This window comes from Nannobrachium achirus, assembly GCF_963921795.1.
Source record: "Nannobrachium achirus genome assembly, chromosome: 23".
NCBI lineage: Eukaryota > Metazoa > Chordata > Actinopteri > Myctophiformes > Myctophidae > Nannobrachium > Nannobrachium achirus.
This window is the reverse complement of record NC_137830.1, coordinates 25211225-25236028: the sequence shown is the minus strand read 5'-3', so window position 1 is coordinate 25236028 and position 24804 is coordinate 25211225. Positions and strand designations below refer to the sequence as shown.

Here is a 24804-nt window from a genome sequence, read left to right as displayed (position 1 = left end):
CCGGGTTGTCCATATAGGTTGTGATCCTACTGGGTCATAGATAATATTTCTGGTGGACAACTTTGTATGTCGGGGCAAATGCAGGTTTCCTAAAAAAAGGCTGGTTTGCCCCCTGGGTAGTATATCTGCTGCTATTTTAAAGACATTAAGACTGAAACCCCTATGTTTATTATGTCAGTGGTGCTCAAACGTTTTAGTGCCAAGGTAAGGACGCTCATAATTGTGTGTTTCTGTATAATTATTGAAACGCTACCCATCATCTCAAAATATTTTGTGCGTGTGAAAAACTGAAAACCTTTCTTCACAGACAACTCCCAATTTCTGTGTGCACTGCTACTGTATCAATCTGTCAAAAAAGAAATGTACCCTCTGTATTGACGCTTCAGATTGTACACTGCACAGCCCAGGGCTTCAGGTTCATTTAATTCAAACTCAAGTGAAAAGCTCTTTCCCGACAGCCGTAACCGTAACGATCCACGTCCACATGCTGTATATACTGTATATACGGGAAGAGGCCCGATTCAGGCTCACGAGGTAATGACTGATGCACAGACGACCGGCCAACCAAAAAACTGCCCCGATCAGCTCCCTGTTGCCTCCCGCCTAATGCCTTTGTTATCTAATTGGAGTGAGCCAGCTGGCTATAGGGAGGAGGGATAGAGAGAGAGAGAGAGAGAGAGAGAGAGAGAGAGAGAGAGAGAGAGAGAGAGAGAGGTGTATACTCTATGTGTGATAAGATATAGTCCTCTCTGTCTGTCTGTGTGTGTGTGTGTGTGTGTGTGTGTGTGTGTGTGTGTGTGTGTGTGTGTGTGTGTGTGTGTGTGTGTGTGTGTGTGTGTGTGTGTGTGTGTGTGTGTGTGTGCTTAAGTGCGTGTGAATGTGTGTGTGTGTGTGTGTGTGTGCTTGTGTGTGCGTGCATGTGACACACACACACACACACACACACACACACACACACACACACACACACACACACACACACACACACACACACACACACACACACACACACACAGAGAGGACCATATCGCTGAGTAAGACAGTCAGAGTGTGATCGACACGTCTTCTTGTCCCGTAATGAGGGGATGGGGCGGAGGACGAGGTGCATCTAGAAAGCCCTTCTGCTGCACAGCACTGAACACGCTGCATGTGGCTTCTATCACCCAACTGTTTCTCTTACACATCATATTATGACAGATGTGTGGAAGAAGGCGATGGTGGAGGGGTGGATATGGAGGATGGGAGGGGAGGGGAGGGGATGGAGAGCCGGGATGAAACCGATACAAATAGAGAAAAGGGGGAGGGATGGAGGGAGGGAGGGAGGGAGAGAGAGCAAGTGAACAGGAGAGGCCAGGATAATAATGAAAAACCAAAACAAGTGCAAGAGAGAGAGGGAATAAACCCCCAAAAAGTGTTTTAAAAGGCAAGAGGAAAAATAGGAAGGAAAGATAAGGAGAGGAGAGGAGAGGAGAGGAGAGGAGAGGAGAGGAGAGGAGAGGAGAGGAGAGGAGAGGAGGAATGACAAGCAAGATGAATGAAGTCTCCGCCCTCCAGCGGTGCTGATTAGGCGGGGAGGCTCAGCATACTGAGACCTCACAGCCTTTGTTCTGCTTCTCCTGAGACACACAGAGAGGAGTATGAATGAATGCTAATGGCTACACACACACACACACACACACACACACACACACACACACACACACACACACACACACACACACACACACACACACACACACATATGAGAGAGAGAGAGAGAGAGAGAGAGAGAGAGAGAGAGAGAGAGAGAGAGAGAGAGAGAGCCATAGATGAGAGCAAGAGAGAAGATGAGAGAGAGGGGGGAGAGGTGAGAAGATATAGGGACGCCAGAAATGGCAGGGGGGCAGTGCTGGAAAGAGAAAGTGAACGGGCGAGACGCGGATGAGGGTGGGATGGAGAAAAAGCACATGGCATGAGAGAGAGAGAGAGAGAGAGAGAGAGAGAGAGATTGGAATCTGATAAAGTCTGTCGAGAGAAAGAAGACAGGGCGGAGTCAGGGGGGGAGAGAGCGAGAGAGAGAGAGAGAGGAGAGAGAGAGAGATGGGGGTTGAGAATATTGAAGTATTGGTATTCCAGCATAGAGAGAGGGCAGAGGGTCGAGAGGAGGGATAATGTGGGGTGAAGTCAAAATAAAGACGAGGACTGAAAAGCACAATAAATGTACCTCTGAGTGTATAAATATGTAGCCTACCAAAAAAAAAAGAGTAACATTTATGTAACAAATGTTACATTTATACACTCTAGGAGTTACAAACTGATAAATGAAGACTTCCATTTACTGTGTACAATGTAAAAGCATCCCAGGGTATAAACTCCCAGTTTAATCCTCTCAGGGTTTAGCTGTGTGTGGTGGAGTTATAGTGTCTGGAGAGAATTGAATGAATCAGTGAATCATTAAATCAATTAATGAGTCATATCATCAATGAACCAATCAATGACTACTATGGATATTGTTGATGTCATGCAGAAACCTCATATCTCCATATTTATACTATTTTTAATGTTTATTTTCATTTTTGGGTAAATGAATGCCTGATACTTCGCCATACTTTGTCACACTAATGTAGCAAACATAGATGATATGCAAGCTCACACCGCGACACGGTGCGAGATTACGGTATTGATTATTTCTGCTATTTCATTAAAAAAAAACATATGAGGTCCAACACACAGCATGGAGACAGGTATAGGACTATGGTAGAGATAGGCGAGCCTGCCTGCACACACATTGGCCGGGTCCAAAAGCGATTTTAGCCCTTCGTAGCTCACGTATGGTCGTAGAGACCAAGCCCTGACCGTCATGGTCCCGGGTTTACATGGGTTCAGGCAGACTCAGAGCGACTTATTTAGCCCCCTACAACTACACCGACATTCAGATTTCACAAACAAAGTGCTTAATAAAGTCTCACACCTGTCTAAGTACGGTACGGCATTCTATAATTACCAGTATCCTCTGTGTTTTTTAATAAGAAGCCTTTTTATCCAATCGCTTTTTTCAGTGTTTCCTTGTATTTCCTGGTGTTCCCCGAGGCTTCTTATTAAAGAAAATGGAGGATACGGGTAATTATAGAATGCCGTACCGTATTTGGGTGTGAGACTTTATTAAGCACTTTGTTTGTGAAATCTGAATGTTGGTGTAGTTGTAGGGGGCTAAATAAGTAGCTCTGCCCGAACCCCTGTAAACCTGGGAACATGGCGGTCAGGGCTTGGTCTCTACGACCATGCGTGAGCTACGAAGGGCTAAAATCGCTTTGGGAAACCCGGCCATTATCTGTTCCTAGCTACAGTTTTGATTAACGAATTTTGTCCTATATCTGATCTTGCCTTATCTTACCTTACGGCACATTATGCACTTAACGCACCTCATCTCACACTTCCCGTTTGTGTGATTGTGGATTATAAACTGTATAAAGTCATATTCCAACTGCCAGCAATAATCAAACTTATCTCACTCCAAGTGTTTGCATAACATACACCATATACTGTATTCCTAGTGATATTTCAGAGAAGTTGCTTGTGTTTGCCAAATGCAAAATGGTGTGACATGGTTTCATATATATTCTTGTGTGCAATGTTAAATCACCAGAGCCGAAGCATATGGCAGGGGATGCAGCTTGTGAGATAAATGACTCCAGGCCCGCCTTACCTTGGAAGAGGAAGGCTTTGGTCTCGTTGTGGATGCCCGGAACTTGATAGACTCCCGCATAGGAGTCCCCGAGGTTGAGCTCATCAAACAGGTTGACATGAAGGGCAGGGTCTACCCCAAAGCCAAGAACTGCAGGGGAGGGAGGGGAGAGAAGAGGGGAGAGAGAGAGAGAGAGAGAGAGAGAGAGAGAGAGAGAGAGAGGGAGAGAGAGAGAGAGAGAGAGATTCAGTACCACGGCCAGCAACAGAATCAGCACCATGGCCAGCGACTTACATTTCATAGAAATATGTACTAACGCTGCATGGCTTTAGCTTAGGTTAGGATTGTATTTTATTTTATTTCATGCTACTGCTGAGGTTAGTTGTCATCTTCTTTTGATGACCTAGTGTGCGTTCCAAGTCACTTTAATAGGTCCATCCAGACAGAGCCATCGTTAAAGTACAATATTTGGATCCAAGATGTAGTGGAGTAGAATTAAAGTAGCTATTGGAAATTGGAATTGATTGAAAACTTTATTAGAAGTTTGCATAGGAAAAGGTGCAGTTTCATGACGGTACAGTTCACTGGTACAAGGTCTACTAAAAGGAGATCCTAGAAAAGACTACGCTTATTTCCATAGAAAACCATTGAAGTATCTCATATACTCAAGTACTCAAGTAAAAAATTGTACTCGATTAGCTACATTACTTAAATTAAATTTACTTAGTTACTTTGGGTCCATCTAGTTGTAGATAGATGCATATCTGTCAACAACACAACAAGACAAATAGCAGCAGGAGAAAAAAAACTGAGAAAAAAAAGAAAGAGAGAGAGAGAGAGAGAGAGAGAGAGAGAGAGGACGTGAGTTCATAAGCAATAAAGACTTACCAGGTAAGGTTTGCAAAACGCAGTACAAAAACGAAAGTTTGAATAGTCCCATTTCGAATGGAAAAATACAAAAACAGCCACTACTCCATCCTCGGCTGCCCACCTCCTAATGCCTGGTGGTGGTTAAATACAGTCGCCTGGCAGCTCCTTGGAAACTATCCCACCACACACGCACACATCCACACGCACGCACGCACGCACACGTGCACACAACCCACTTCAATTGACGATCCAAGAAGTGTGCGTAAAATTACGCATCATCAAACAGCCGCAGCCAACGAGGCACAGGTCGGAACTCCAGAAAAAAAGGAAATGGATCAAGGCTTTACTGGAGCTGTCCAAAAAAAACGTAAGGTTTCCCCTAAATTCCCTTTTGTGACTGTCGGACCAAACGGACCGAGAGCGAGCGGAGAGTCCGACTGCAATGGAACGGAGGAGCGGCCGGTGTGAGGAGGAGACTACCTAGCCTGACACTTCAGTCCGCACATCACCCCCCCCTGCTGGTGGGTGGTGTGGTGTTGAGATGTCGGACGCTAGCAGTCAGGCAAGAGACTACCAGCCAGCAGTGGTGGAGGCATAGGGGTGGAGGCTGCGCTGCACGGAGAGCTGCAGGTGGAATAGCTCTACCGCAGCAGACATGTTCTCCTGACCTCTTGTGGAGGGATTTAGTATGACACTAAATAGTGTTGCTTACAAAATAGAAGTAGCCTATTAATGTAAAAAAAAAAAACATGGTGAAATACCAAAAATAATTAAGGATACCAGAAGATGGAAAATAGAACAGTAGGCCTACACTATAAAATGAGGTGAGAAATCAGAGATAAATAGTATTAGTAGCCTACTGAAAAAAGAAGAAGCCTACTGTTAAAAATAGAGGGTAGTAAAAAAATATCTGAAAAAAATAAATGCTGATCTAAAAAATGCTATGTCTCTTAGTGCCCAGTTGTCCAGGCAGGTGCCCACACGTGCCCAGTTGATTTTTGTCGGCTTGTAGATCGGCTATGTTTGAATTAGAATCCCGAAAAGTGACAGTTTTGGACATATGCGGTTTCCACCTGACAAACAATGAATTGCACTACCCCCCATAATCCACACAAAAGTAAACCTATAACTCGCCACTGTGTCTAATGAGTGGGGGAATGCACACTCTGCATTCTCAGCCACCGTGGCAACCTCTGTCATTGTCATTAATTAAAGGTGTGGTGGGAAATTGCCAGTCAGGGATTTGCTGGGCTATCACATAACAACCCCAGGGGAAATGGAGCCAGGCAGTGTCTGGTACCATCCTGTGGATTTGTACTCTACGATAAATCTTTTCCGCTTGTGTGTGTGCACGGCTGACTGGGCTTGCATGGATTTCCTGCGTTGTTGTGATCCCGATTTTGATGAAAAACATTCCTGGCCCACGATGCAAAAACCCAAGCATTTATACATCTGCTGCCAGCCTGCCTGCGGTCTGACATTGGTTGATTTAAAGAAACCAATATTGCAAAAGGCGAGATGTTTGACACCTGGATTTCCCCCAATGGGATCAATGAAGGGTTGCTGGCAGGCGTGCAAATGCCTGTGCACCTGTAGCTTGTGCGTGTGTGTGTGTGTGTGTGTGTGTGTGACTGTGTGTGTGTGTGTGTGTGTGTGTGTGTGTGTGTGTGTGTGTGTGTGTGTGTGTGTGTGTGTGTGTGTGTGTGTGTGTGTGTGCGTGCATGCGTGCGTGTGCATTATTTGCCTGCAGTCACATGTCACCAGATGTCCTTGAGAGTCTGTGAAGACAGGAGGAGACTGGTTGCCATGGCAGCAACTCAAACTCATTTGCATGTGTCTTGGGGTCATCTGGTGGTGTGACATCATGAGGGGCCGATGGCCTTGGGAGCTCTGGAGGGATTCCACCTCTCACCTCCGGTCCAGCTGAAGCAGCTGGCCATTTGTTACTGTCCCCGAAGCAAATGGCCGACGTCAAGTCCTCAGGCAAAGATGGCGAGGACCAGGCACGTGCACACACAGACATCAAAGGGGGCTTGACTGAGCCCCTGCCTTTTTATCTGTCTGTTAAAAACTGCCCTTTCAAGGCCATAAATGCAGTTTTTACTATGGTGAAAGAAATGCAAATGCCCTCTTTCCATGGCATACCTGAAGACAGCATTCAATAGAATTGCCTTGCCCAAACTCTCCTGAACTTGAATGCAGCATCTTATGTTGAAAGAATTGCCCTCTCTGTGCCGAAAATAGCAGACCCAAGCTCACAGCGCTTGTGAGCTTGGAGGTCGGCTATTTTCGGTGTGTGAAACCACACTGAACTAAGCAAAATCAAGTCAATACTGGAGATGTGGCTTAATGCTTCCACCAAAAGGCCCTTTTGGAAATTTCAGCCCCTGCCTCTCTAACATTCTCTGCACATCCCTGGCGAGGCCATTTTATTGATACAGGGAAGGTTGTCTGAACTCAGCTAATCTTTGACAGCAACAAGTAGGTCGGGAGTGGCTTATTGTCGGTATCAGCCGGTAACAGGCGGGAGTCTGTCCCCGTTACAATGCGCTAGACCCCTGGGAGATGGACTGCTGAGGTGGAGCGCCACACCTACCATCAGCTCCCAGTACTTGCCGCACAGCTTGCCAAGCCGTGCTACTCATACACTGAGTTGGCGGTGCCCGGACCTTGTGGTGCAAAGGCGAGAGCTCTACCGACTGAGCTACCCGGGCACCAAGGACAGCAACCCGCAGCTTAACAAATATACAGTACAGTTCCACTCGTATTCTTTTTACTGACAGTGATGGAAGAAAATACCCTGATTGTTCTTCTTTCTCTCTTTTCTTTTTTTGTAAACGTGGCAATACCATGATATCGAATGGTTGCAAGTGAAAGTACCAAAGTAAAACTACTCTTGTTGCGAGTATAAAATAGGGTTTAATTGTATGTTTTATGTAGGTTTTGTAATTATAATCGACAAAGTAACTTTTAGCAATATTTGTCTCTGAGATGTAGTGCAATACAAATATATACATAAGTATTGAAAAATGGAAATACTCAAGCAAAGTAAAAAGCCTCAGAATTGTACTAAAGTAAAGTATACCGTACTCGAGTAAATGTACTTAGTTACTTTCCACCACAACATTTAACACTCTCTCTGGACATCTGTATAGACAAGCGTTGTGTGGCATCAAAAGGAAATGGAATGTGTTAATTTATACTGAACTAGTAGTGAACAACATCATTTTAATAACATGGGAACCAGTGTGTTGAATCCGTCATGCTGTATTCATGGCTCTCATTAGAGAGTTGAGCGTGCGTGTATGATTGCACGTGTGTTGTGGGAAGTGTGTTTCTGCATGTTTGTTTGTTTTCTTTGTCTATGCATGTGTGTGTGTGTGTGTGTGTGTGTGTGTGTGTGTGTGTGTGTGTGTGTGTGTGTGTGTGTGTGTGTGTGTGTGTGTGTGGCACGCGCGCACGCAAACTCGAGTATGACTTGATGCATATACCTGTTACTATATACAGTATGTATATTTCATGGGTCTTCAACATTCTTCAGGCCAAGGACCCCTTAGCTGAGAGAGAGAGATGAAGCAGGGACCCCCATTGTATTAAATTGTGTTGACATTATTGTAAATTAATATTTTTTTACTGGATTCATGTTCAAGTGTATTTTCAGATATTTAATCACTGTCTTAAACCTTCAATACTTTGACTCTATACTTGGTCTGCTCTTTTCTACACAGCAAACCGAATATAGAGCATCTACAAGCTCTAACTGTGTGCTGTAGATCTTCTATTTTTGGCAAAAGTTCTCCTCACAATATGCTAGGGTTCAAGTGGTTAAGGCAAAAAAGCTAAAGAAAAAAAACGTATTACCCCCTGTGACTGGTCATAGATTATTGAACATGCACATTGTACTGGACAGCTTCAGACTCTGTTATTTAAAATACTAGAAGCTGGGCCGCCCTTCGGGCGGCCCAGCGTCTAGTCGGCGACCTGGCCAACTCGGAACAATGTAAATAGGGAATGAATGCCCCGCCCTTTAATGCAAACCCCATTATACCTGTTTTCATAGGACCCGTTTTGACCATTTGTCTGCCTGTGTCCATTTTTGCCCATATATGGAGATATCTGTATCTGTCTGTCGGTGTCCATTTTATGTCCATATATGGAGATCACTGCAGTTATAGTTCTGGGTCCATTTTATGCCCATATATGCCCATATATGGAGATATCTGTCTATCTGCATCCATTTTATGCCCATATATGGAGATCTCTGTATCTGTCTGTCTGTGTCCCTTTTATGCCCGTATATGGAGATCTTTGTGATTCTGCATCCATTGTATGCCCATATATGCCATATATGGAGATATCTGTTTATCTGCGTCCATTTTATGCCCATATATGAGATTTCTGTCGCTTTTTCAAACAATCGTGGGTCGGGTCGGGTTGAGGCCGAGCACTGCACTACCTGCTGCGGTGGGGAACGCACGTGCCGAATTTGAAATAGGGAATGAATGCCCCACCCTTTAATGCAAACCCCATGAATGCCCCACCCTTTAATGCAAACCCCAATATACCTGTTGTCATAGGACCCGTTTTGACCATCTGTTTGTCTTTGTCCACTTATGCCCATATATGAAGATCTCTGCACACACAGTACCGGTTGCGGAAAACTCTGATGTCAGACTTTATGCCCATATCTGGAGAACGCGCGTGCCGGTGGGAAGAAGGGTTCTCGAGATACGCGGATTACATACATACATACACATTCACAGAGATTTTGTGTTGACTCATGTGGCGTACGTGATGTCAGAGCCTTTTATGAAGTGATGTCACAATGACTCAGCGCTTGCGCCGATTTCCTCCGGAACAGCCTGATGTCAACAATCAGCTCCGCATAAGGAGATATGCCCATATATGGAGATATCTGTCTATCTGCATCCATTTTATGCCCATATATGGAGATCTCTTTATCTGTCTGTCTGTGTCCCTTTTATGCCCGTATATGGAGATCTTTGTGATTCTGCATCCATTGTATGCCCATATATGCCATATATGGAGATATCTGTTTATCTGCGTCCATTTTATGCCCATATATGAGATTTCTGTCGCTTTTTCAAACAATCGTGGGTCGGGTCGGGTTGAGGCCGAGCACTGCACTACCTGCTGCGGTGGGGAACGCACGTGCCGAATGCAAACCCCATGAATGCCCCACCCTTTAATGCAAACCCCAATATACCTGTTGTCATAGGACCCGTTTTGACCATCTGTTTGTCTTTGTCCACTTATGCCCATATATGAAGATCTCTGCACACACAGTACCGGTTGCGGAAAACTCTGATGTCAGACTTTATGCCCATATCTGGAGAACGCGCGTGCCGGTGGGAAGAAGGGTTCTCGTATATGAGATTTCTGTCGCTTTTTCAAACAATCGTGGGTCGGGTCGGGTTGAGGCCGAGCACTGCACTACCTGCTGCGGTGGGGAACGCACGTGCCGAATGCAAACCCCATGAATGCCCCACCCTTTAATGCAAACCCCAATATACCTGTTGTCATAGGACCCGTTTTGACCATCTGTTTGTCTTTGTCCACTTATGCCCATATATGAAGATCTCTGCACACACAGTACCGGTTGCGGAAAACTCTGATGTCAGACTTTATGCCCATATCTGGAGAACGCGCGTGCCGGTGGGAAGAAGGGTTCTCGAGATACGCGGATTACATACATACATACACATTCACAGAGATTTTGTGTTGACTCATGTGGCGTACGTGATGTCAGAGCCTTTTATGAAGTGATGTCACAATGACTCAGCGCTTGCGCCGATTTCCTCCGGAACAGCCTGATGTCAACAATCAGCTCCGCATAAGGAGATTCCGAACGTTTCGCGCCGGTTTCGGAAAACCGCGAGTCGGGTCGGGTCGAGGCCCGGCACTGCACTCCGCGCGGCGGCGGGGAACGCGCGTGCCGAATCTGAAGCCGGTGGGACGAACGGTTCTCGAGATACGCGGATTACAAACAAACAAACAAACAAACAAACAGACAGAGATTTGTCGCATTTATAGATAGATAATTACACACACACACACACACACACACACACACACACACACACACACACACACACACACACACACACACACACACACACACACACACACACACACACACTACTTATTAACGGCAAGCCTCAGCCAGCGGCAAAGCAACATTTGTTCAGATGCTCAGTGATCGTTGTGAAACATGTGTGAGTTGAATGTACCAGTGGCCCCGAGGTACTGGCGATAAGAGCATTGAACATGGAATTCAGTTGAGTTACTGATACTTTGGGATGTAAAGAGCTACACCACTTGGGAAATGGGAATGAAATATGGAGAGGCAAAGCCTGATGTGGACATGTTGTAACCATAGGTGCACAAGGGAAAGAGAAGTGAGAATGGGCCACGGGGAGCAAGAAGGAAAGCAAATAAAGCGAAATACCAGAGAACAAATAAGATAAGATGATTGTGTGTGCTAGTCCTCCTAGGGGTATTTTGGGGTACTCCAATAAGAACAGGTTGCCAGCAAGCATGCTGCTTTCTTTTTTTACGTAGCCAATATAAGGGGTTGAAACATACATCTGAAAACAAGAATGGCCAAAAATATCAGACCTACGTGCTCGAAACACGTAAGCGTCCGCAACACTTTGTGAGCTTGTAGGTCAGCTAATTGTCAAAGCGAGACATCACCGCGTGACTAAGTATGAATGGGGCTTTCCAGTTATGGAGAAGAGAGACTCAGACATGGTTCCTGAAGCAGAGGACTGACCTCCAGCTGAAGGTCACCTGCAGGGCCTGCTGGGTAATGTGGTCGCTCCATCAGTGGAGGACAAAGTACTCAACCTCACTTCAATCATACTCCTGGTCAAATATTACAACAAGTGAAAGTTGCTCTGTCAAATTTGTACTTGAGTTAAAGTATTGTAGTATTCCAAATTGCAAATTCCAATGTTGAAAATAGCAGATCTACAAGCTCACAACACGTCATTATACAACGTGTTGAGAACTTATAGATCTGCTATTTTCACTAGTGGTTAATGCATAATGTACCTTTTCCCTTCACAGAAATGTAGTTGAAGTCAAGTATCCATTCTTCTCCAAAGACAAGCAGACACAGAGAACCAGGCCCATTGATTGATGGATGAAATGTACGCTCCTCCACTACTCTCCCCTGCCGTGCCAACCAACCACCCACCCATTCACTCCCCGCAACCCTTATTTCCTTTCGAAAAAAAAAAAAAAAAAAAAGATAACGAGCCGGGAGCCCAAACAAGACTTATATTACACGCTTCAGCCCAATTTGAACTGATACTGCCGGTCGCCGCCGGAGGTTGCTGGCAAGGGCAAACCTCCCAGAACAGCACCTCTGTGTTTAACAAACACGTCGCACACAAGGGGGGGATCGGGATCAGGACAGTCAGGGTAATAAAGGCCAGGACTCAGTTTGATAGATGAAATTAAATTCTGCAGAGGTTGAGGTCATCTGGCAGATCATCACATTCATAAACTCGCACTGGTTTATCAGGCATTTTGTATACGCCGTCGCTGTTTTTCCAGAGATAATCTTGCAAACAGCCCGACCGATCAGCTCTATTTCTTCTACATGCTGCCAGAAGGCCAACTTAGAACGTTCCACACACACACATTGGTTTCTCTTTTTTTTATGTTTAATACTTTTTGGTAAATAATATTTATAGTCAGAGTCAATTGGGCTCTTTGCCGAAAATAGCTGATCTACAGGCTGATCTACAAGCTCACAACGCCTCGCGCTGCGAGGCGTTGTGAGCTTGTAGATCTGCTATTTTTTTATCAGTGATTCTATACCAAGGGGCAAGTTTCGTTTGGTGGAAATTAAGCCAGTTCTCATTGAAGCTGCTATGTTCTCAACACCCATTTTCTCCCATCTTTAATATAATTATATTCAACTCTGAGAGTAGGCCTTCACATGGAGGGGTCGATTTGGACCCCTGGGGTCAATTTGAACCTGATGTTCGGGGTAGATTTGGACCCTGGGCCGGGCCTGGTGTTGCATTATATATTTTCTCTTTCCTGTTAAACAGGACATGTGACAGAGGTACAGTACTGAGTGGTATTCAAACCAATGACATTCTGGCCAACCCATTGGTCATTTTGACCACTTGAATGTGATTCAAACCCAGGACATCACCACCAGTTGAATTGGATTCAAACACAGGATATTACTACAAAAGATTTCTACTCAAAATTCTAGTGAGCTAAAGACATATTTGTCCTTATCTATATTCAAGGCATCGCAGGGTACTTTGTTTGCCTGAAAGTGGGACGACAACTTGGAGCAGAGAGAGACAGTTCATCGCTTGAAGCTGTAATGTCTGTGTATTAATTCAGAGAGTAAATTATATGCAGACAAGCGGTCAGTGAGAGCATGTCTTTGTGAGGCAGGCAGACATACTGTCCTGTCCCTGCTGTCCTTTTTTTTGTTGCTTTTTTGCGTGTGCTCGACGCGACATCAGCCAATGTCACAAGTAGAAGGGTAATTGTCTTGAGCCGACTAAGTATGAAGGGGAAAAAAAGAAGGAAAAAAAAGGTAGAGTGTCTTTCAGTTGAGGACCAGGCAGACATTGGGCTGTTTTTAGACAGCATGAGGTCAGCAGCCCAATTGCTGCCTCAGAGTGTTCACATTTAACCTCCAACTCAGTTGTTTTATGCATAATGTAGGGCATAGCAGTGGGCGTGGTTTACGGGTGCAACAAAAATCGGACGTTCATTTGTCCCATAGACTTTTACAATACAATGTAAATACAATGTATACCAAAAGACTCCCTGATCGGAGATAAATAAGGGACCGCCACGTCGCATACACAAACTTTAGAAGGCAATCATATAGCCAATCAGGAGGGAATATGGGAAATGGGACAGATCCATGTTGATGACATGACTTTAGAGATACTGTGTACCGCTTTGTGTGATTTTAGGCCAAAATCTGTAGGAGCAGTGTTCAAAAATGTGTTTTGCAAAAATCGGCCTGATGGTGGTGCTATAAGAGGGGCAAATGAGAAATGAGGGGCGGAGGTTGTGATTTGACAATTGCCATCCAAGGAGTGTGTGTGCAGAGTTTGGCATCGATAGGTCCAAGGGTGGTGGAGATATGAGTAGGGACAAAAGTGTGACGTGACGTGGCGTGACGGACAGACGGAGAGACAGCCGGTGGAGCTTTTCATAGTAACTTGCGACCTAGCGGTAGCAACAAATTATTTTCAGCCTAGTATCAAGCCATCCAGAACCATCGATTCTGCTATTTTTAAATCTGCTATTTTTGGTATGGGACACACAACTTGAACTAAGTGTGCTATGTGTGCGCAACTAAGTATACATCATTATTCTAACTGACCCTAAACCCTACATTTAACCCCAACTGTAAATGTCTACTGTAATCCTATTCCTAACCTGCATCTTTTCCTAATTGTAAGCTCTAAAACTATAAACTCCCCAAATCATTTTTAACTATGAAACAACCATTCCCATTTGTGAGGACCAGGATTTCTCATAATTCTGCTATACTTGTGGGGACATTGGGCCCCCTATCCAGTTAATGATCAGTGATTATATTGTTCCCAATTTGGAGTGCGCTGGGTCAATATTTAACCTCCCTGTTCACTTCAGCCTGCTAGGTTAGGATAAAGCCAGCTGAGGCTATGGGATCAATAACAGGGCCACTAATCACAGTATTGATTGATCTGCAGGACAAGGGGAGCTTTTCATTTACTGGGCGAGAGGAGGATATCTTCTAGATGCGGGTCACAGAGCAAGCAGAAAATACACCCTTGTTAATTAAGCCTCAAGACAGTTTTATGCTTTGTTGTACCTCGGTGTCGCTTGCTGAAAATATCTGATCTATATAATAATAATAGTAATAATAACAATAATAATAATAATAACTAGTAAGACGCCTCAGGGCGACATGCAACCTTGCCCTAAAGGGCGAGGTCGCGCCATGTCTTGGCCATCTGGCCAGTGATGTATATCGGACCACCCATATATGGAGACCCCTGGTAGTACCATATATGGAGATCCATGTAGGGTATATGGAGATATGCTGTCTAATATTGATGACATCAGGGAACTCCATATATGGGCATAAAAGGGATTATGTTAGTGACGGGTGTTTTTGATTAATCTATCTTGGTTAAAATGGAGTTTGAAAATACAATGGGTTTGTATAGGAAGGGGGCGAGTGTGAAAAAATGACTATCAAATATCTAAATACTGAATCAAGCAATTTAAAATCTCTCCAGGGTGCTCACAAAAGCCTGATTAGATGATAAAATGAGTTTGAGTCTGAACTCCTCGAAGGACTTGACTGAGTACAGAGGGTAATATGGATCCCTTCAAGGACCTCTACTTCGCTGGTGGTGTTGACAAGGTTACTGTGGATCAACTTGTTCAACACCGACTGAGTCTCTTTATCATTGCTGTGGACTTATATTCCACTTGTAGTTAGGTAAAGTTAGCCGAAAGTTAAACCAATCTGGGAACTAAATCAAAATCAATATCTTTCTTCACAAATGTGTTCATAAAGGTGTCTACTATCACCTCTGAACTTTCTTAATCACAACTCCCTTCGGAAACTTTGTGGGAGCCAATCAAAGTCGGGGGTATCCCGAGGGCCTGGGATTAAAAGGGAAAAAAATAGAAAATGGCCAATATGAGCATATGAGATGTGTAATTAGGGTATTTTGGGGCTGCTGAATCCATTCCAACCATTAGTAAAAATTACTCCTTGGTCATAAAATAGGCCACGAGACATATAATATTGGCAATAAAAAAATGGTTGGAGTAGGGTTTGAATTCATGAAAACTATTCAAGATCAGGCGGGTAAGCGCACATCATGACACACAGGATAACATGATACAATTTGACAAGGAACACTCAAAAGGGTTTAAAACATATTAGGGACTAACAGGACACAGGTGAACTCGAATGACATGATTGGCTAAGCCTTAGCCAATTAGGCCTATTTTATGGCCAAGGAGTCATTTTAACTGAAAACTAATGGTTGGAATGGATTCAGCAGCCCAAACATACCCTAATTACACACCTCATACGCTCATATTGGCCTTTTTTTATTTTATCCCTTTAATCCCAGGCCCAGGTATCCCGATACCCCCAACTTTGATTGGCTCCCACAAAGTTTCCGAAGGGAGTTGTGATTGAGAAAGTTCAGAGGTGATAGTTGACACCTTTATGAACACATTTGTGAAGAAAGATATTGATTTTGATTTAGTTCCCAGATTGGTTTAACTTTCGGCTAACTTTACCTAACTAATGCTGCCACTTGTACTGGTACGGCAGGCAGGGAATTGATGGTGGGACATGATCTGCACTGCAGGTACTGCGATAAAGTTCTGATTTTATAGCTCTACTTAAATATGAAAAATAATTAAGAAAGGGTGGTGACTGTGGCATTTACTGTGTATGTCTGTGTCCACGGCTACTCACATACCGTGATTTCTTGTGCACGCTACCAGTAGGACAAGAAAGTAAATCCCTCAACATTTTCTTCGTGTACACAGGGTGCTCTGATAGCTATTCTCTATAGCTGTAGCTATTCTTCCTGATAGCTATGCACCCATATGACCTCAAATGCTTTTGAGAATTTCAAGTGGCCTCTATTCCAGGAAAGGTTGAGAACCAAATCAAATTGCCAATTGTAACCCCCTGTTTCAGTTTGACACGGCCTTTATAATCACCTCAATCACTTCTAAAAAAACACATTTTTAACTGTTAGTTCAACTATTTGCAGTTACATACATTTCAAACTTGTCAAGCTGATGTACAAGCTTGCACGAAGTTTGATTTTGATTGTTTGTTTGTTTGATTGATTGATTGATTGATTGATTGATTGATTGATTGAAGACTTTATTAGAAGTTTGCAAGTGACCCGCAGTGAGCTTGTATTATCTAATATTTTTGAATAGCCATGATGATTGTGATCCCCTGGAACCTCCCCAAGGACCCCTGGGTGTGTGTGTCTGTGTGTGTGTGTGTGTGTGTGTGTGTGTGCGCGTGTGTGTGTGCGTGCGTGCGTGAGTTTTAAATGTATGGATGGATGTATTTATTTATTTATTTAGTGTCATCTATGTCAAGTATGTAACCTATACAACCCACGAATAAATCATTTAAAAAAAATTACTGAACTGACCTTTATCGATCCAGGTTTTATTGCCACACTACAGTAGCATGTGTCCGAAATAGCATACTACAGTACGTCCTACCAAATCAGTAGGCTGCTATGGTATTTTTCTGAATACTTATGTTCAGTGGTTTTCAACCTTTTGCAAATCAAGGTCCACTATTCGGCATTTGAACAACGGATCACCATTTGAGATTTGGCCTCTCTCAGAGTCAGGCCTCAACTTTGAATATTTTGTTATCTTGGATAAGATTTTGGTGGTGCCGTAGAGAGATAACAGGCAACCGTTAATCAAAATAACAATTCTTCTAGCCTATATTGTGTAGACTTCTTGTAAATTAAGTTATGCAGATGTTAAACAATAATTGAACTCTTGGGAGTGTAAAATTAAGACAGCCCGCGGACCAATGGTTGAAAACGACTGCTTTTGATGAATGTTGTGAAGTGCCCCATCTTGTGGCAAAGCAGAGGAACTATACATACAACTCGGCAGGGGCCTGAGAACTCTGTATGCATTCTCTAGCTATCTAAATACACAACTACGTTTCAATATTCTGTTTTAATGTGTATTCTGCACTGTTTTATATGACCCAGTAGTCAAAGATGGCATACAGAGATAACAGTCACGGATGTCGTTGGTTGTTGTAGTGGAGTGAAGCAAGGAAATCTGCATTCAAACGAAGAGCTCAAAACACAGCCCCCATTGGCTACTGGACCCGGAAGTGTCCAGTGCGAGCACATGACGTCACGCGAATTACGATCACAGTCTGCTCACATGATGCGAGAAACAAACAACACCATCTTTTAAACGTGACATATTGACCGTTCTTGCACGTTTATCGTGAAATGATATATCAGTATAGAGATCTAACATGGATGAGGACGGCTTACCCATTGTGGGCTCTGGAGTTGATCTGACCAAGGTTAGTGGTTCGCTCAGCTGGTTCTATTATGCTCCTTTCAGTCTCAGAACCTGAGATGAGGTTCATCGGCATCAGCTGCCCGAATGTTCGCCACGCGTACACATGATTCTTACGTTTACTGCACATTGTATCCAAAAAGTAATGGTCGTTTTAGTGTCTCTCAGATGTTTACGTTTTGAGCGGTGGATACAATCTAAGCGATGGGTTGAAACAAGCGTTTAAATCGCTGTTCTAGTCAGCCTGTGGCCAGTTTTTTCGCCCGACCGCTTGGTGGCGAAACATTTCTGTGAGCATATTAGTGGCCAGTCACGCATGCGCATTACTGCTTCCGGGGAAAACCTATGGGGGTAAAAACTGGCCACATGTTGACTAAAACAGTGATTTAAACGCTTGTTTCAACCCCTCGATTAGATTTTCTTCCACGCTAAAACATTAAACACCTAGGAGAAGGAAAGCCGACTATTAATTTTTGGATACGGTGTGCACAAAAGGCAACAAGTGTTCATGACGGCGAACCTTCGCCGGATATTACCGATTTGGGTAGCTAGCCCCGAGGAACCTCTCATCTCGGAGTTATATAGCGGAAAGGAGCTAGGTTCCATTGAAATGTACTCATGAGAAAGATAATTTATATTTAAAAGTCTGTAGTAGGCCTGGTTACAGTCATTCGGGTCTCCAGTTGATCTGGTCTCGTTATTAGCCCTGAATACATGAGAGTCATGTATTCAGGGCTAGTCTCGTTATAAACCTGCATTAGCCTACGTTACATTATTACTTTCATGACGTTCGTTGCATGATCGTTTTGTTATACATTCAAAACTGATCTCTCAGGTCAGACTCAAATTCTCAAACGTTTTGTCATGTTGCAGGAAACCATGGCTGGATTACCATGGCACTGTGTGATGCACAGTGATTGGAAAAAGTGCTCTCATTTTACTAAGTATCAATACTGCAATCTAGAAATACTTTGTAGTAGTAATAGTCGAGAATTCAAAATTTACTTGATTAAAAGTACAAAAAGTATTGGTACCAAAATGTACTTTAAATACATAAGTAAAATAAATCATTATGCAGAAATATTCACTAGGTTTCAAATGTATAAATTGTATAAAGATCTTTTGAAAATAGCATATGCGCCGTATTTACGGACGAAATGCTGAAGTGGTTTAGTGTATGTTTGTAGAGTACTTGAGTAAATGTACTTAGTTACTTTACTGACATCACAATATAATCCTCACTTTTTTGTGAATGTATCCATGTGTAAATCTCTGCGGGTGTCAAAATGTAAGCAAGTGGACCCACACTGTTGGCTATTTTCTGTTGTTAAACTGTTAAAAATGTTAAATAGCTCTTAGAAATTATGACAATAGCCTTGGATCAAGAATAGATATATTTTATCTAGTCTGACTTTTACTTTCGTATCATATGCAAATGTAAAATCGATAAGATACATCTACGACAGTGTTGATCAAAACCCATGATGCTGACACAAAGAAATGGTCTGACAAAATTGGAACTGTAACGCTATATAAATGGGTGCTCTGCACTGCTCTCCCGATTGGATGAAATTGGAACCCACCTGGAAATATGTCTGTTCTGTAACAGGGGTCTCCTTGTCACCCTGTCTCTCCAGCACTGACACTGGCACGGACACTGATTGATATCAGAATATAGAGCTTTAACTTCTTTAACCAGCAACAACTTTTTGTTTTAACCAAAAAAGATCACTTACACTCCTAAATTACCACTCACTTCATTTTCACTTCACAGATTTACACAACATCTATTATTGATCATGTCTATTATTGATGACCATGTTGTCTCTGTTATTGAACATCTTGTAGCCAGTCAATTATTGACCATCATGATAATGTGTGTTATTGATGATCATGTCTGTGTTCCTATCAGGTCCCAGCCATACAACAGAGGAGGATTGTAGCATATCTCAATCAGTTCATTGTTCACACAGTCAGGTTTCTCAACCGCTTTTCAACAGTCTGTGAAGAGGTAATGCATCAGTCTCTACTTCACCCTCTTGGCTGGGTCACAAGTTACTTCTAAATCAATGTAGCCGTTAATTAACACTGTGCTGTTCTATCTCTCACAGAAACTTGCAAGTATATCCCTCAGAATACAGCAGATTGATACCACACTAAGCATTTTGGAAGCAAAGGTCAGCTATTCAACTTGTCTCCATGTGTGTACATTACATCAGTGATTCCCAACCTCTGTTTTTCAAAACCCCAATCTAAGAACTTTTTTAATGCTAGACTTTATTTGTTCTGATATGGTCTTTCATTTGGTCCAGAATTCCATTACTGTCTATGTACTGTAGGTATAGAGAGATAACAGTGAAACTCTGATCAAAATGTACATTATTTTATGTTCTCATGGTGAATATTAGCTACTGTATGAATCATTGAGCTGGGGATCCTCTGGAGGACCCCTGGGGGTATCTGGGCCCCATGTTGAAAACTGCTGCATCATGTTATCTTAAACACTGAACACTTCTTAATGGCATCCATTGTGTGCACATGATATTCATATAGAGTAGAATCTGTGTTTGTATAATATGTATGGTAAATAGTCTCTCAATCTCTCCACAGCTGTCCTCTATTCCTGGGTTGGAGGATGTCAAAGTTGAGAGTATCAGTCAGAACCAAGCAGGAGAGACCAATGGACCGGCAGTCAATCAAAGCCAAGAAAATGGTTCTGTTCCTGCAGTGGTGACAGTGCCACCTCCAGAGGTAGATAAATGGCCTATATGCCATTTGTTTTGGGTCCGATACCAAACCCAATTTTGGAGAGTTCTAGACCATCGATTAGCAATGTTACCCATATTTTTAAAACATTTAAAACAAGTATATAATAAACGAGTATATAATAAACGTCGATGCTTGAGCGTGTCCTTGCAGTGCCGACTCATGAGCTGTCAGCCGGCCTTCATTTTCAAAAGTCATGAGGGCGTTGAGTGAACCAAATTCGGCACTCCATGAAGAAATTGGCTTCGGAACACCCTAATTACAGTTCTAAAACTGAGGCCCTTTTCTGCGGAGTGCTGCATGCATGCATACAAATCCTTTATCAATTAAAAATGTATATCTGAATATTCTTCTTCTCCTTCACCAGATATCTCACAACGTACCAGAACCTACTCGGGAGCCAACAGAGCCTGTAGCAGAAAACATCATGACAGTGGCCAAGGATCCACGATATGCCCGATATCTAAAAATGGTCCAAGTGGTGAGTTTACCATCAATTTATTTATTTTATTTATTTATTTATTTGTCAGGGACAGAGCACATTAATCAACATATCAGTTTTCACATCAATGTAAATGAGCCAGATTTAGCCATGAGCTAATTTTCATCTGTAGTCCCTGGGAAGGCTGTACAAAAGTGAAGGTATGGCTAACCATACAATACAATCAATACATACAATACAGTACAGTACAAAACAGTACAATAAAACATAAAGGGGACAACTTCCTTATAGCAAGTTGAGTGACTCCAGTGACAGATGGAGCAGATAGTTACCCATGAATGTAGGTTTGACTTGCTTTAAGCCACCTCTAACGGTTTAAGCCGATAATAGTAAAATAGTAGTAAATAGTAATAGTAATAGTAAATAGTAAGTAAAATAGTAAATTGTAAAGGGGACTAACACTAGCCAATTATGCGTAACTCCAGTGACCGATGGAGCAGATAATTACTCATGATTACAAATTTGATTTGATTTAAGCCACCTCTTAAGGTTAGACTCAGATAGTTGGAGGACTGTCTTACTTCAGTCGGGAGACTGTTCCATAGTAATGGGCTTTAGGCACAGCAGCCATTTTGGAGAGAAGTTAGGTCTCATCTCACTTCCTTCACCAATAATACTAATGAAGGCTCTGTTCCACTGGGCATGCAGACAGTCAGCGGCAAGCGGCATCATCCACTACCATGTTAAGGGGGGAAAAACAGAATGGCTCTATCAAAGCGTCAGTGGGCTGATGCATGTGCAGCAAGCGTGAATTCAGCGCTTGTGGTTCAGCACTACTGAACTGTCACCCGGTAGTGATAGGGACTAACCAATGCGACAGACCTAAACGCCCAGAAGACTGTCACTTTGTTGACACTCCCATCAGCCGCTCAAAGTTCAAAGGAACGGCAGGAAATGCAGCTATGATCTGCATTATTCTGAGCCAAATGCAAATCACAGGTGTGTGACTGTGCCCATTCTGGACTGGTCAAATAGAGTCAGGCCCTCAGGGTGCTGATATTGTGCATGTTGGCTCACTGGAAAGTTGGAAACACTTTGCTACACCAGTGGGTCTCAAAGTGTGGTCCATCGACCCTCATGGTTCCTTCAAATGGACCAGTAAGGGTTCAATTGGTTCCATGTGTACACTCTCAGAGTTATGTATGAGGGTCCTTGAAATAAAAGGTTTGAGAACCACGGTGCTACATGAAATGAAACAGAGCCTCCATTAGTATCATCAAGTTAGTGAGAAGAAATCCAACTTCTCTCCAATATGGTTGCTGTGCATATAGCCTATTAATTTAACTCTGAGAGTGTATTAATGGAACCAAATGGACCCTTATGAGTCTAACTCACAGAGTTAAAAGAACACTGTGCAGTTAGAGATCCCGGGAAAAACGAAAGTGTGTTGTGTTTAACTTTATCCCAACATGCCTCCTCTTTCACAGGGGGTCCCAGTCATGGCGATAAAGAACAAAATGGTGCTGGAAGGTTTGGACCCCAACCTGCTTGAGTGAGTGCTTTAATTGCATTCAGTGCTGTTAAGCATTCAGTCACATTTCACTGCAGCTGTAGCTGTGTCTGTCTGAAAGAACCAACCCAGTCTCTATGGTGTTAATGAACATGACAGGTAGATTCATTCTTTTATTTAGAGCGTCCTCAACATAACTGTGAAAATCGATAATCATACAAAACACAAGACAGTATAAAAGATGATAAAAACTCAAAATAAGAAGAAATAAGAAAATGGCTAAATATGACATACATCAACAATGGTGTACCAATAGCATAGAGCTTTTTATAGCACAAATACTGATGAAAAAGCTATCTATAGATAATAGTTATAAATAGTTTAGTGCCATCTGTACAAGATGGCAGTAGAAATGTGTTTGCATATGTCACCTCTGTGGCTTTGCTGGGTTTTCCTCTGCCATTCAGAGCCACAGTCGGGTAGATGTATATATACATGTGTGTGTGTGTGTGTGTGTGTGTGTGTGTCTGTGTGCCTGTGCACGCGTAAATCAGCCATCACCCACATACATAATTTGTTATGCTGTATATACATAAATGATATACAGTATACAGTTCATAATCTGTAACCCTGGCTACTTTTCACAGCTCACCAGATGCACCTGTGCCTGACGAAGGTCAGAGGAACACAGAGGGACAGGATGATGATGATGATAACAGCTCTGGTTCTGAATCATCTTTCAGTGACTGACATGCTTCCTCCATCCTCACCACCAGCACCATAACACTGTCTGTTTGGCACTGGCACTAAACTAGACGTGCCTTACTTGCAGCCTAATCTCTCAAGCCCCGATTGCTTGCAGCCTTACTTGAATCCATCAGTGTGCGTGTTGATAGAACCTCTGATTTCTACATCGTACGGCATGTCGCACAGCGGATATAGGCAGCCCATCTTAGCTTTTAGTTTGCCTAAGATCAATTCGGAATTGAGGCATGTGTAGGATGTGAGCTGTCTATGTGGATGTCACGATTATTTCAAACTTTTGTCTCAAATACGATTATTAGAACAAAATTTGTAATAATGAAAATTGCAGTTCTACAAGCACGTCAAGCATGTAGAGCTGCTATTTTTCCATGCCACCATTAGACGATGACGCTTAATCAGGCTAATCTATTTAGTCGGTTGTAAAAATCCCATTAGAACTTTCCCATGTTGCTTTGTTAATAATAAGAAATGTAAAAATGTTGTATGAAAATGTATGTATGAATTTTATACAAATAACGCGCCTGGATTTCAGCTAGATCAAATTGGTGATTGGCTATAAATGTCAGTGTCAATATATCTTTGGGTAATTGCCCAGCCCTAGTCAAGACAGTCTCTGGTAATGTCAATTGCCTTTAGTATGAAAGTAATTTCAATGAGAGAGAAATTCTTGTCAACCAGTAGGTGTCCTACCTGACCACAGGATCTAAATGTCTCAATGGAAGAGGAGGGAGCATTTTGAGCTTGTGGATCTGCTATTTTCTCTACTTTGGAATAAGTGAAAATGGATAAATATCTTTTTAGAGATTTTGACAAATCCCCAATAAGGGTAAGACATGAATTAAACTATTAAATTATAATATTTTCAAACGTAACTGTCAAACATGGCAGACAAAGTCTACATTTCCCAAAATGATGCAAGTTTGACTGCACAGATATATTTTTCAGTCTGGTGCCATGATGGAAACCATTTACCATACAAATGAATTTCAACCACTGATTTACAGCTGTGAACCTGTGATTTGACAATAAAACAGATTCTAAAATTGGTTCATCCATGGATAATCATCTCCTTTCATCACTGTCAAGTGGAAGCCAATGAATGAATTTTACACTTTGTGTAAAAAAAAATAATCTGCAACAACATGCCCAAAATAGGGACGCCAGGTTGAAACTGTTAAGTGTGTTTGGGTATGAATATTGAACCAATGAATCAAAATGAAAAAAAGTAATGTGCATAACAATTCCCTGGACTGTAAAATTGTGGATCTTAAATTAATTCGAGTATACAAATATAACCAAATTGACTCAATTTAGTTGTTCATTGTTGTTGATAAGTTGGGTTGGGGGTAAAATTGCTGAAAGTATGTTGTGTAACATCTGTGTGTGGAGTGTATAGGTACAACACTAAAACCACCACAGCTATGTTGAGTGTTTTCTTATGCTGTGTACGCTTTGCCTGAAATAAACATTCAATACAGATTGCTTCAAAATGTAAAAAAAGCTCCTTTATTTTCCAGCTCGGCAGTATTCATAGCATTGTGTAAAATCTAAAGCAAAACAGTGCTAATAAAATAAAGTGACTAAATACAGTACACAAAGTAAACACGTCTTTGGCTTTTTTCTGTCTCGTCAGTTTGGTATATTCCCTTATATAGATGATTGTATTTC

The 24804-nt window shown here is 42.6% G+C and overlaps 2 protein-coding genes across 2 annotated transcripts in view; one reads left to right on the top strand and one right to left on the bottom strand.

Annotated features, from left to right (window-relative positions):
- LOC308308827 (protein kinase C-binding protein NELL2-like) overlaps positions 1 to 5191 on the bottom strand; it is a gene marked incomplete at both ends in the record, with an annotated part of 141601 nt that extends 136410 nt beyond the window's left edge. The window contains 2 exons of the mRNA XM_080754279.1: positions 3686 to 3834; positions 5109 to 5191. Of these exons, the coding sequence (XP_080610405.1) occupies positions 3686 to 3834; positions 5109 to 5191 (232 nt within the window). The remainder of the gene's footprint in view (positions 1 to 3685; positions 3835 to 5108) is intronic.
- A 12309-nt stretch (positions 5192 to 17500) lies between these two features.
- On the top strand, positions 17501 to 24729 carry washc3 (WASH complex subunit 3). Its single transcript, XM_080754076.1, has 7 exons — positions 17501 to 17657; positions 19566 to 19664; positions 19765 to 19830; positions 20264 to 20404; positions 20787 to 20900; positions 22349 to 22413; positions 23019 to 24729. The coding sequence occupies exons 1-7, from the start codon at positions 17607 to 17609 to the stop codon at positions 23119 to 23121; spliced, it is 639 nt and encodes a 212-aa protein (XP_080610202.1). The 5' UTR covers positions 17501 to 17606; the 3' UTR covers positions 23122 to 24729.
- The last annotated feature ends 75 nt before the right edge of the window (positions 24730 to 24804 follow it).